This window comes from Artemia franciscana, unplaced genomic scaffold (assembly GCF_032884065.1).
Source record: "Artemia franciscana unplaced genomic scaffold, ASM3288406v1 Scaffold_4676, whole genome shotgun sequence".
In the NCBI taxonomy this organism is placed as follows: Eukaryota; Metazoa; Arthropoda; class Branchiopoda; order Anostraca; family Artemiidae; genus Artemia; species Artemia franciscana.
Window position 1 is genome coordinate 10,113 of NW_027065127.1, and position 12,846 is coordinate 22,958.

Consider the following 12,846-nt stretch of genomic DNA (forward strand, 5'->3'; position numbering starts at 1 on the left):
TACCTCTAATACTATAAATAAAATTTGGAAAACTTTACGCTAAAACCTTTATATTATATGGTATAAGTTTGAAAAATTATCAAGTATTGTCAAACGCTAAATGCTATTGACACTTTCTCTGTCGGCACTAGCGGTGGTTTTCACTTTTACAAGTTATTCATATGTTTCGGTTTGTCTGATAGAAAATAAAGAGTGAAACTAAAACTTAAAATAATCATTTTGCCCGAAAAAATTCAAAATTAACCAAAAGAACGACACCTAATATAGGCAGAAAGAGTCATTTAGAAATTAAATAACAAGCGACATTAAACTTAAAACGAACAGAAATTACTCCGTATATGAAATGGGTTGTCCCCTCCTCAACGCCTCACTCTTTACGCTAGTTTACTAACTTTACGCGGAGTTTACTAACCTCCTGGCGTTAACTGCTCAAATGCTCTTCTTAGTCCAAGTCACCCAACAAACACTACGCTGGTATGGATATCTCCTTGCAAGCCCCCCGACACTCCCGCACGAACGATTTTTGACTTTGATCTCCTAATGTACGGCGGGAAACGCCCAAGAGGTCGTCCCCCAACCAGATGAAAGGACACGACAGGTGCCTTCTTAACCATGGCAAATATTCAGGAGGACTTCCACATCTTTGCAAGAGACCGGTCTAAATGGAGGCGCCACGTAACATCACTCTCGACGCTAGAAGCATTTCGGCAGGAGCGTTAAGTCAAGTAAGTCTACAAGTTCTACAAGAAAAATTGTTTCAAATCTGATATAATTTTCTGTCTTAAAACAGTTGATGATAAAGTTTGTCTCAAAGACTATGGGTAGTTTATGAGAGTAAAAATTGGTGCTACTGTAGACAAAAAAAAAAGGTCGATGCCATCTTGCGATTTGTAATACTTGGCATTTTTTTCTAAAAATTAGAGTAATTGCTGTAATTCGTAAAATAAAGATAGTACTAAGTGTCTGATCTCAGGTCCTAAAATGAAATAGAAAACTTGAAAAATTATCAAGTATTGTCAAACGCTAAATGCTATTGACACTTTCTTTGTCGGCACTAGCGGTGGTTTTCACTTTTACAAGTTATTCATATGTTTCGGTTTGTCTGATAGAAAATAAAGAGTGAAACTAAAACTTAAAATAATCATTTTGCCCGAAAAAATTCAAAATTAACCAAAAGAACAACACCTAATATAGGCAGAAAGAGTCATTTAGAAATTAAATAACAAGTGACATTAAACTTAAAACGAACAGAAATTACTCCGTATATGAAATGGGTTGTCCCCTCCTCAACGCCTCACTCTTTACGCTAAAGTTTGACTCTTTGCCACAATTTTACTTTTTAAAACAATTAAAAGCTTTAGTGTAAAGGGCGAGGCGTTGAGGAGGGGACAACCCATTTCATATACGGAGTAATTTCTGTTCGTTTTATGTTTTAATATCGCTCCTTACTTACAGTTAAAAAAACTAGTTTTCTTATATTTAATTTCTGAACGTTTTTGAATTAATGCATGTTTGATTTTGGCCCTCCACACATAAATTATTAAAATGAAATTTGTATATTAATTTCTTTTTGGCTAAATGGCTTTTTCTTAGTTTTGATCAGACGATTTTGAGAAATAAGGGGTGGGGAAGGAGGCATAGTTACCCTCCAATTTTTCGGTTACATAAAAAGGCTCAATAACTTTTAATTTTTAACGAACGTTTCTATTAGTAAAAAATATACGAAACTTAAGAATTAACTTAAGTAACAAACTTTTATATTCTTACATTTTTATTATATATATAAGGGGGTTTATACCGTCGTTAATGCCTCACTCTTTACACTAAATCGTAAGTTTTGTCTCAATTCTTTAAGAATGACCCCTGAATCACAAAGGCCGAAGAGTAAATAGATGAAATTACTAAAAATACTTTAGCATAAAAAGCGAGGTATTCATCTCCTCCTAAATACCTCGCTCTTTATGCTAAAGTATTTTTAGAACCCCTCATATGCGTAATAATCTCTGTGCGTTTTAAGTTTCAATGCTACTCCTTACTGTGGAGTAAGGAGTAGGGAGTAGGAGTAGTGGAGTTACTGTGGAGGGTGTGCCACATTTTCTGCATTGTTTGAAAAATAATCAAAAATTAAATAAAAAATAAATTATTTGCAGCTGAAGGTTAGGAGCAACATTAAATTTCGAAACCAACAGAAGTTCTTCTAATATGAATATGAAGAATATATAGCTCCCCTCCTCTATTTCGCTTGTTTTGCGTTTTACTGTTGCTGCTTCCTCTCAGTTGAAATTTTTTTTGAATTTAATCAACTGAGGCAAAGATACAGTGATTTCAGACTAAAGCATATTTTAAAAATTCCAAGACTTGAGTCAAATGACCTCTTAGTATCAGAAGCCGAAGTTTCTGAAAAGCAGTAAACAAAAATTAACAAGAACTTAACAATGTAATTCAATTTTCAAAAATAGAAATAAAAATGTATATATACAGAATCAAGATATAAACTAAATTATTTTTAAATCTGATTTAAAAAGACTCAGTCTTCTTGGTAATCATCATCAAGAATGTCATCTTTGCTTTCATCATGAAGCAGAACATATTCTCTAGAACTAAAGCCAAATTTAAGCACATCTTTTTCCCGTAATTCAACATATCTTTGAGGTTCAATTGGCTTATTATTCACGAAAGTTTCATTGGAAGAGCCCAAATCAATAATATATGGCCTTACGGCTCTTGCCCGTCGTCCATCAGCCTTTTCATAAGGGACGAGACGGTACTGTAAGGCGGCATGCTGTTTTGAACAGGAGGGATGGTCTACTGCGAGGTCACATACTTTTCTGTCCCGGCCAATTAAATAAGCACTTTGTCTATGCATATAAAGAGTTGGCATATTTTCATTATCTTTAAACACATAAAATCTCCAGCGTTTTTTTGGAATACGGGCTTCGGGAGGCTCACTATATCTAATGACTACACCACGAAAAGTATTCGTCTCTTCTGCAAGTTTACCAGAAAGAGCAAAATTAGGTTTTTCCTTTTCTTTTGCCGCTTTTTTCTTATCATTCTTTCTTTCGTATTCTTGAGCTTCATTTCCACTATCCCATTTTGTACGTTCAAGACTTAAAGGCTCTTTTTTTATAATAATTCCGCTTGGTATGTCTTGTTGTCTTTCATGACTTCGCCTACTAGAGGGTCTTACGCTATTTCTATCGTATTTACGGTCACCTCTTTCATGTTCCATTTTTCCTCTTTGCTTCTTCTCGACAAGAGATACGACACTTTCTTTCTTCTTTTTTGTATGTTTCTAAAAAAAATAATGGTTAACTAGAAAAAAGGAGAATAAAATACAGAATGTACTATATTGATCATAACTCAGAAATAACCAGATTTCGATCTCGATTCTTTTAAATTTGTCACACTATGTGTAAAAGATGTTTCTAATAAAATTATAATGCCCAAGCCAAACGATAGTTGACTAACCGAAAAAAAAAAATTGTGGATGATCTGGGTTCTCCCTTGATTCTAATGTCACACTTTTGTTCAAGAGGCGGAAAACTGAAAAGACATGAATTGGCTTGAAAATTCTATATTAACCCTAATTTATTCTTAAGTATATTCTTCAAAAACTGTGTGTTTATATCTTTTGGTAGATTAACCATACAAAAAGTTTCCCCCTTTTCTGATTGTGAAAAATCTACCTTTGATCTCCACTCTGATTGGTCAATCACACAGTCGTGCCTGAAAGTTGAACGTAGCCCATCTTACCAAACTACGCACAGGATATAATTATTGGCATTGTGGTCTGGAGTAGTCTGTTTTTATCCACAATTTTGACTAGACTATGGCTTGGGCACAACTTTCGGTAACAAGAGTTTTCGTAAGACTACATCCTTTCCTTGACTAACAAAGAAGAGTTCACTAGTAAAACAAAGTTCAATCACAATTAAACGAAAGCCCCTGAGCGGGAAAACATGTATCGACACTCTATAAAGGCATAAGAACTTCCCCAAAAAATTTCTGACGAAGAAGATAAATGATATTACAAGACTGAGATATTTTTAGAAGATGAAAGGGTACCTTATAAGACATCTAGACGTATGTTTATACATTGGATGGCTCATACTGTAAATGAATTTTAAATAGTGCGTGTTTCTAGTTTAAAATTATGTTAACAGAAAATTGTAAAAGATTAAGTAAAAACACCTCAAATAAATTAAAAAAGATATGAGGAGAAATACGAAATGTGGCAGAGAAGTAATGAGATTGGCGACATTGCAAGCGATCTGGCAACCTTGCGCTGTTATCCTACAGAGAGCAAGCGAAACACAACCTTTCCATGGTTTAGTTCGAGTTTTTACTCCGCCTGTTAACTATGTGAATTTTGAGACTGCGATTAGCGAAGTTGTGTTTCGTGGTGCGTCGCGCAAAACGGAACATTGGAATTTGGAGTAATGTATTGCCTGGAGAATCACCAACGGTAACGTTAATAAAGTTAGAACAGTCATATGGGAATCATTCTTCCTCCCAAGCTCAAGTTTTCCGCTGGGATAAAATATTTTTGGAAGGTGGAGAAAATGTTGAATATGAACAACGTTTAGGTGGGCCTTCAACTTCGACTTAGGACGACAACATTGAACGTGTCCTAGTTCCTGTGAGATCAGATTTTCGTTTAACAGTGAAAATATTGAGTGTGCAATTACTTCCAACGGATTTATGATTTTTTTTTATAAAGACATCCTTCAAAGGCTCATGGGATCCAGTTGAATGGAAGCTTTGTACAATCCTGTTCCCATCTTGGTCTCAATATGGTTTTCCACACTTTATCAACAAGAGTCGAAATCCTGCACAGGAATCTCAAGCCTATTACCTCCGACTGATTATATATTCATGCCTGCAAAGATTATGCTACTTCGGGGAGGCCCAATTCATGAATTGCCAATTCATAATAGGTAACTTAGCTAGGAATAGGCTTTTAAGCTCGCCAAAACAAACCAAACCCAGAATAATTATCCATTCGTCCGAATCCAGTGCTACTGCTGTCTCGTTTACTAGGCTATAATTTCCTCCAGGGGTGCCATTCCTCATAGTCACGTCCAGCGCTGTTAACGGTCGCAGCTTCGGTTAGAAAAACTCGTGAAAGTTCCAACCTGATGCCATTATGTGGCTACGCAAGCAGAATTTCCTGTCGGGGATAGGGATGGAGAAGTGAATTCATGACGGATCAGAGACCCCAAACCATCTCACGACACCGGATCAGCTCCAATCTTTTATACCCATCCTAATCCTTGTTAGGGCATTCATAAAGTTGATAGGTTGGCTGATATTGTGTTTTTTGCCCTCGGTCGAAATTAACGGTCGAATAAGAAGTCACGAACAAAATATCACGCTTTACGCCATGAAGATGATAGGCTGCCAAAAATTGTGCTTTCTAGCCATCAGACAGAATTAATGGTCGAACAGTTTATGCCATAGAAGACAAAAGCTCACGCTTTACGTCATAAAGATGATAGGTTGGCGAAAATTGTGTTTTGAACAAAGGGGCTTCGGCACAAAAATGTTTTGTATCGATAGTCCATATATCGAAATTAACAATTGAACGAGAAGCCGGACGTTCAGGAAATTTACCGTAAAATAATTTAGTCAAGTTTTTTTTTTGCAATGGATTTTTCTGTCATTACCTAGACAGTCATGGGATTCATTTTTGTCCTAGTTAAATTATATTAAAAACTGCAAATTTACCCAATTATCTCACATCATGTACCAACTGTCCTCCTCCGTCCCAATCTATCCAAAGTCTCTTTGTTTGCACTCTCCCAGGAAGTTCCCATTGTCGTCAAATTTTTCCTTACGACATCCTCGTGCCCTATTTGAGGACGACCCGTTTTTCGTTTTACCCTTGACGTTAGGCGAACAATCCCTGGGCAATCTGTCATCCTGCATCCGCAAAAACGTCTCCTAGCCATTTCATCCTTTGTCTTATTATAGCCTTAGAAAGCTGGATTGAACCACATTTTTCATACAGCTTACTATTTGAGATTCAGTCAGTCAGTCGGGCACCCATAAAAATCTGTAGGCAATTTCTCTGGAAAACATCTAGCAACCCTTCTTCTGTTTTTGAAGTGCCCATGCCTCAAAACTGTACTTGACCGCTGCCATCACTTTAAGTTCCAATATTATAATCTTGGTTCGCAGACTCATCTTCAAAAACTGCAAACATGAGAAAATTTGCATGATTTTCTAAAGGGGAGGCCTCCCTTCCAAAAAAAAAGTAAATAACACCTCAATGAAAATCAAACCATCAGTTTCAGCATATTAGAGAACCACTAATTGTTTCAGGTCGCTACCTCCAAAAATGCAGGATTTTATATTTTGTGCCAGGAACAAAATCACAGATGTGTGTTGATTTTTTACTTTGCTGGGGGGGGGGGGTTCCTAGGGGTGATGGTTTTGAACCAATGGTCCAAGAAGATAGACAGAGGGTTCGTTCAAATGGAAATTAACAAAGTTCCAGTAACGTATGAAATATCCTGTAATTACGCTTTTGGGGATTTCATCCATCCCCCTCCACAGCTCTCAGAACAATGATTGTAAGTTTGGCTATTAGTTTACTATTTACATATAGTATATGTTACTGAGAGGGTTGTTTGTTTGACTTTTACTTTCCAAAAAGATAAAGGGCATCCAGGTTGGTCTTTCAAAAAAGGTTGAGGGACGTGTTGAACTAAGTCAAAATATATTATTTGTATACGGGCTGTCAAAAGGGCGTAACTCAGGAATGACTGAGCATACTAAAAGGTAATATTTGTACTCTGCTGCCTCCGCTACAACTTCTAAAAACATAGTGCTACATTAAAAATATTGAACGAAAATTTAAACTAAATCAAAAGACTCTATATACATGCACATTTTCGCAAGATAGCAACTGAAACTTGGATTTGAACATTAAGGCCGTGATTAAGTGAACTTGAAAACATCGAGCTTCAAAATTGAAGTTAGGTTAGTCTTCTGTCTTTTAATTCTCTAGAGACCGTTGGTTGTCAAAACTTCAAATAGCACCAATTATCAAGTCTTGTGAAAGGTTTTGATAGACAGCTTCCTTTGGTGAGAGGCTTCAGCCGAGAAATATTTGGCTGCGTCTTGCAAAGCTTGGTTACCGACCAAGGGAGAAGAGAAAATGAGCAAAAGAGCACTATCATTCTAAAATACAAAATGCCCATGTATATAAAACTGGGACGGCATGCATAGAGTGCATTTTTAAATTTATTTATTTTTCCACTTTTTTTTCCCTAGGGATAGGCTATTTAAAATACCTCAGTTGATTAATTCACTAAACACCAGACTTAGTTGAAAGCTTTCTTCGAGGATTCTCAGAAAACCAAAGTTTTCTTACAAATTAAATTGAAAAAAATAACTGAAAGTAAGGAGTGACATTAAAACTTAAAACGAACAGAAATTACTTATATGAAAGGGACTGCTTCCTCGTGAACGCCCCGCTCTTTACGCTAAAGTTTTTTACTGTTTTAAAAATAGAGTTAAGAGAAAGAGTCGGACTTTAGCGTGAAGAGCGGGGCGTTGATGAGGAAGCAGCCCCTTTCACATATGACGGTATGGATATCTCCTTGCAAGCCCCCCGACACTCCCGCACCAACGATTTTTGACTTTTATCTCCTAATGTATGGCGGGAAACACCCAAGAGGTCGTCCCCCAACCAGATGAAAGGACACGACAGGTGTCTTCTTAACCATGGCAAATATTCAGGAGGACTTCCACATCTTTGCAAGAGACCGGTCTAAATGGAGGCGCCACGTAACATCACTCTCGACGCTAGAAGCATTTCGGCAGGAGCGTTAAGTCAAGTAAGTCAAGGTCTCCTCAGTTCTACAAGAAAAATTGTTTCAAATCTGATATAATTTTCTGTCTTAAAACAGTTGATGATAAAGTTTGTCTCAAAGACTATGGGTAGTTTATTAGAGTAAAAATTGGTGCTACTGTAGACAAAAAAAAAGGTCGATGCCATCTTGCGATTTGCAATACTTGGCATTTTTTTCTAAAAATTAGAGTAATTGCTGTAATTCGTAAAATAAAGATAGTACTAAGTGTCTGATCTCAGGTCCTAACATGAAATAGAAAACTTGAAAAATTATCAAGTATTGTCAAACGCTAAATGCTATTGACACTTTCTTTGTCGGCACTAGCGGTGGTTTTCACTTTTACAAGTTATTCATATGTTTCGGTTTGTCTGATAGAAAATAAAGAGTGAAACTAAAACTTAAAATAATCATTTTGCCCGAAAAAATTCAAAATTAACCAAAAGAACGACACCTAATATAGGCAGAAAGAGTCATTTAGAAATTAAATAACAAGTGACATTAAACTTAAAACGAACAGAAATTACTCCATATATGAAATGGGTTGTCCCCTCCTCAACGCCTCACTCTTTACGCTAAAGTTTGACTCTTTGCCACAATTTTACTTTTTAAAACAATTAAAAGCTTTAGTGTAAAAGGCGAGGCGTTGAGGAGGGGACAACCCATTTCATATACGGAGTAATTTCTGTTCGTTTTATTTTTTAATGTCGCTCCTTACTTACAGTTAAAAAAACTAGTTTTCTTATATTTAATTTCTGAACGTTTTTGAATTAATGCATGTTTGATTTTGGCCCTCCACACATAAATTATTAAAATGAAATTTGTATATTAATTTCTTTTTGGCTAAATGGCTTTTTCTTAGTTTTGATCAGACGATTTTGAGAAATAAGGGGTGGGGAAGGAGGCCTAGTTACCCTCCAATTTTTTGGTTACATAAAAAGGCTCAATAACTTTTAATTTTTAACGAACGTTTCTATTAGTAAAAAATATACGAAACTTAAGAATTAACTTAAGTAACAAACTTTTATATTCTTACATTTTATTTTATATATAAGGGGGTTTATACCGTCGTTAATGCCTCACTCTTTACACTAAATCGTAAGTTTTGTCTCAATTCTTTAAGAATGACCCCTGAATCAGAAAGGCCGAAGAGTAAATAGTTGAAATTACTAAAAATACTTTAGCATAAAAAGCGAGGTATTCATCTCCTCCTAAATACCTCGCTCTTTATGCTAAAGTATTTTTAGAACCCCTCATATGCGTAATAATCTCTGTGCGTTTTAAGTTTCAATGCTACTCCTTACTGTGGAGTAAGGAGTAGGGAGTAGGAGTAGTGGAGTTACTGTGGAGGGTGTGCCACATTTTCTGCATTGTTTGAAAAATAATCAAAAATTAAATAAAAAATAATTTATTTTCAGCTGAAGGTTAGGAGCAACATTAAATTTCGAAACCAACAGAAGTTCTTCTAATGTGAATATGAAGAAAATATAGCTCCCCTCCTCGATTTCGCTTGTTTTGCGTTTTACTGTTGCTGCTTCCTCTCAGTTGAAAATTTTTTTTTTGAATTTAATCAACTTAGGCAAAGATACAGTGATTTCAGACTAAAGCATATTTTAAACATTCCAAGACTTGAGTGAAATGACCTCTTAGTATCAGAAGCCGAAGTTTCTGAAAAGCAGTAAACAAAAATTAACAAGAACTTCACAATGTAATTCAATTTTCAAAAATAGAAATAAAAATGTATATATACAGAATCAAGATATAAACTAAATTATTTTTAAATCTGATTTAAAAAGACTCAGTGTTCTTGGTAATCATCATCAAGAATGTCATCTTTGCTTTCATCATGAAGCAGAACATATTCTCTAGAACTAAAGCCAAATTTAAGCACATCTTTTTCTCGTAATTCAACATATCTTTGAGGTTCAATTGGCTTATTATTCACGAAAGTTTCATTGGAAGAGCCCAAATCAATAATGTATGGCCTTACGGCTCTTGCCCGTCGTCCATCAGCCTTTTCATAAGGGACGAGACGGTACTGTAAGGCGGCATGCTGTTTTGAACAGGAGGGATGGTCTACTGCGAGGTCACATACTTTTCTGTCCCGGCCAATTAAATAAGCACTTTGTCTATGCATATAAAGAGTTGGCATATTTTCATTATCTTTAAACACATAAAATCTCCAGCGTTTTTTTGGAATACGGGCTTCGGGAGGCTCACTATATCTAATGACTACACCACGAAAGGTATTCGTCTCTTCTGCAAGTTTACCAGAAAGAGCAAAATTAGGTTTTTCCTTTTCTTTTGCCGCTTTTTTCTTATCATTCTTTCTTTCGTATTCTTGAGCTTCATTTCCACTATCCCATTTTGTACGTTCAGGACTTAAAGGCTCTTTTTTTATACTAATGCCGCTTGGTATGTCTTGTTGTCTTTCATGACTTCGCCTACTAGAGGGTCTTACGCTATTTCTATCGTATTTACGGTCACCTCTTTCATGTTCCATTTTTCCTCTTTGCTTCTTCTTGACAAGAGATACGACACTTTCTTTCTTCTTTTTTGTATGTTTCTAAAAAAAATAATGGTTAACTAGAAAAAAGGAGAATAAAATACAGAATGTACTATATTGATCATAACTCAGAAATAACCTGAGTTCGATCTCGATTCTTTTAAATTTGTCACACTATGTGTAAAAGATGTCTCTAATAAAATTATAATGCCCAAGCCAAACGATAGTTGACTAACCGATAAAAAAAAAAATTGTGGATGATCTGGGTTCTCCCTTGATTCTAATGTCACACTTTTGTTCAAGAGGCGGAAAACTGAAAAGACATGAATTGGCTTGAAAATTCTATATTAACCCTAATTTATTCTTAAGTATATTCTTCAAAAACTGTGTGTTTATATCTTTTGGTAGATTAACCATACAAAAAGTTTCCCCCTACTCTGATTGTGAAAAATCTACCTTTGATCTCCACTCTGATTGGTCAATCACACAGTCGTGCTTGAAAGTTGAACGTAGCCCAACTTACCAAACTACGCACAGGATATAATTATTGGCATTGTGGTCTGGAGTAGTCTGTTTTTATCCACAATTTTGACTAGACTATGGCTTGGGCACAACTTACGGTAATAAGAGTTTTAGTAAGACTACATCCTTTCCTTGACTAACAAAGAAGAGTTCACTAGTAAAACAAAGTTCAATCACAATTAAACGAAAGCCCCTGAGCGGGAAAACATGTATCGACACTCTATAAAGGCATAAGAACTTCCCCAAAAAATTTCTGACGAAGAAGATAAATGATATTACAAGACTGAGATATTTTTAGAAGATGAAAGGGTACCTTATAAGACATCTAGACGTATGTTTATACATTGGATGGCTCATACTGTAAATGACTTTTAAATAGTGCGTGTTTCTAGTTTAAAATTATGCTAACTGAAAATTGTAAAAGATTAAGTAAAAACACCTCAAATAAATTAAAAAAGATATGAGGAGAAATACGAAATGTGGCAGAGAAGTAATGAGATTGGCGACATTGCAAGCGATCTGGCAACCTTGCGCTGTTATCCTACAGAGAGCAAGCGAAACACAGGGTTTTATATTTTGTGCCAGGAACAAAATCACAGATGTGTGTTGATTTTTTACTTTGCTGGGGGGGGGGGTTCCTAGGGGTGATGGTTTTGAACCAATGGTCCAAGAAGATAGACAGAGGGTTCGTTCAAATGGAAATTAACAAAGTTCCTGTAACGTATGAAATATCCGGTAATTACGCTTTTGGGGATTTCATCCATCCCCCTCCACAGCTCTCAGAACAATGATTGTAAGTTTGGCTATTAGTTTACTATTTACATATAGTATATGTTACTGAGAGGGTTGTTTGTTTGACTTTTACTTTCCAAAAAGATAAAGGGCATCCAGGTTGGTCTTTCAAAAAAGGTTGAGGGACGTGTTGAACTAAGTCAAAATATATTATTTGTATACGGGCTGTCAAAAGGGCGTAACTCAGGAATGACTGAGCATACTAAAAGATAATATTTGTACTCTGCTGCCTCCGCTACAACTTCTACAAACATAGTGCTACATTAAAAATATTGAACGAAAATTTAAACTAAATCAAAAGACTCTATATACATGCGCATTGTCGCAAGATAGCATCTGAAACTTGGATTTGAGCATTAAAGCCGTGATTAAGTGAACTTGAAAACATCGATTTCAAGTTGTATAGTTTATTCACATGTTTTTTTTTGTGATTTATACCCACTACCAAGTCCCAGTTGATTAAATTAAAAAAAAAAAAAATATTTCAACTGAGAAGAAGCAGCAACAGTCAAACGCAAAACAAACAAAATCAAGGAGAGGAGCTGTTTCTTCATATTCATATTAGAAGAACTTCTGTTGGTTTCGAAATTTAATGTTACTCCTAACTTTCAGCTGAAAATAATTTGCTTTTTATTTATTTTTCAAACAATGCAGGAAAATGTGGCACACCCTCCATGCAAAAAATTTCCTAATCTCACGGTAAACTCCTCTGTGAAAATTTCGATCAACAAAAAATAAGATCTCTACCCCCAACCCCACATAAAATTTCATCCAAACAATTTACTCCTTTCTGAAATTCCCCTTACGTAAAATTTCTTGCGAGCGGTTCACACTAAAAAAGATATTTTCCTAACAAACTTGATTTGAAAAAGCCTTACACATCTAATCGTTTTTAGGTCACTCCAGAAATTCCCATTCCGTGAATTTTTTTTTCTTGAAACTGAAACCTGCTGAAAATTTCACTGAGCTATTCGACCCCTCTCCAATATATCCACATGGAAAACTGAGTTAGTAGAGGTCCTTTCGAGTCCTCTCCCATTTTAAATGCATACTTGTATTTTTACAGAGAAGATTATATTCATGTTTGACAGCAGACAAATATACAAAACAGAAATCTAACCTTAGAAGTCCAGGATACTCTTCCACCAACTCTTTGAACGGTCGTTG

General features: G+C 35.6%; 2 protein-coding genes across 2 annotated transcripts; both read right to left on the reverse strand.

Moving 5' to 3' along the window:
* Positions 1–2,424: 2,424 nt before the first annotated feature.
* On the reverse strand, positions 2,425–5,076 carry LOC136043342 (smad nuclear-interacting protein 1-like). Its single transcript, XM_065728264.1, has 2 exons — positions 4,984–5,076; positions 2,425–3,295 (listed from the first exon to the last, which is right to left on the reverse strand). The coding sequence occupies exons 1-2, from the start codon at positions 5,074–5,076 to the stop codon at positions 2,528–2,530; spliced, it is 861 nt and encodes a 286-aa protein (XP_065584336.1). The 3' UTR covers positions 2,425–2,527.
* Positions 5,077–9,657: 4,581 nt separating this feature from the next.
* LOC136043339 (smad nuclear-interacting protein 1-like) lies at positions 9,658–10,425 on the reverse strand (the record flags this gene model as incomplete). The annotated part of the gene is made up of 1 exon (XM_065728262.1): positions 9,658–10,425. A coding segment is annotated over one exon (768 nt), but the record flags the coding sequence as incomplete, so codon positions are not given.
* Positions 10,426–12,846: the final 2,421 nt, after the last annotated feature.

What these genes read in the sequence shown, in the direction of transcription:
- LOC136043342 (XM_065728264.1), bottom strand. Translation starts at nt 5,076, where the DNA reads ATGAGGAATGGCACCCCTGGAGGAAATTATAGCCTAGTAAACGAGACA. An exon ending in GGATAATTATTCTGGGTTTG is followed by an intron (nt 3,296 to 4,983) that starts GTTTGTTTTGGC and finishes TATTTTTTTTAG; the next exon opens with AAACATACAAAAAAGAAGAA.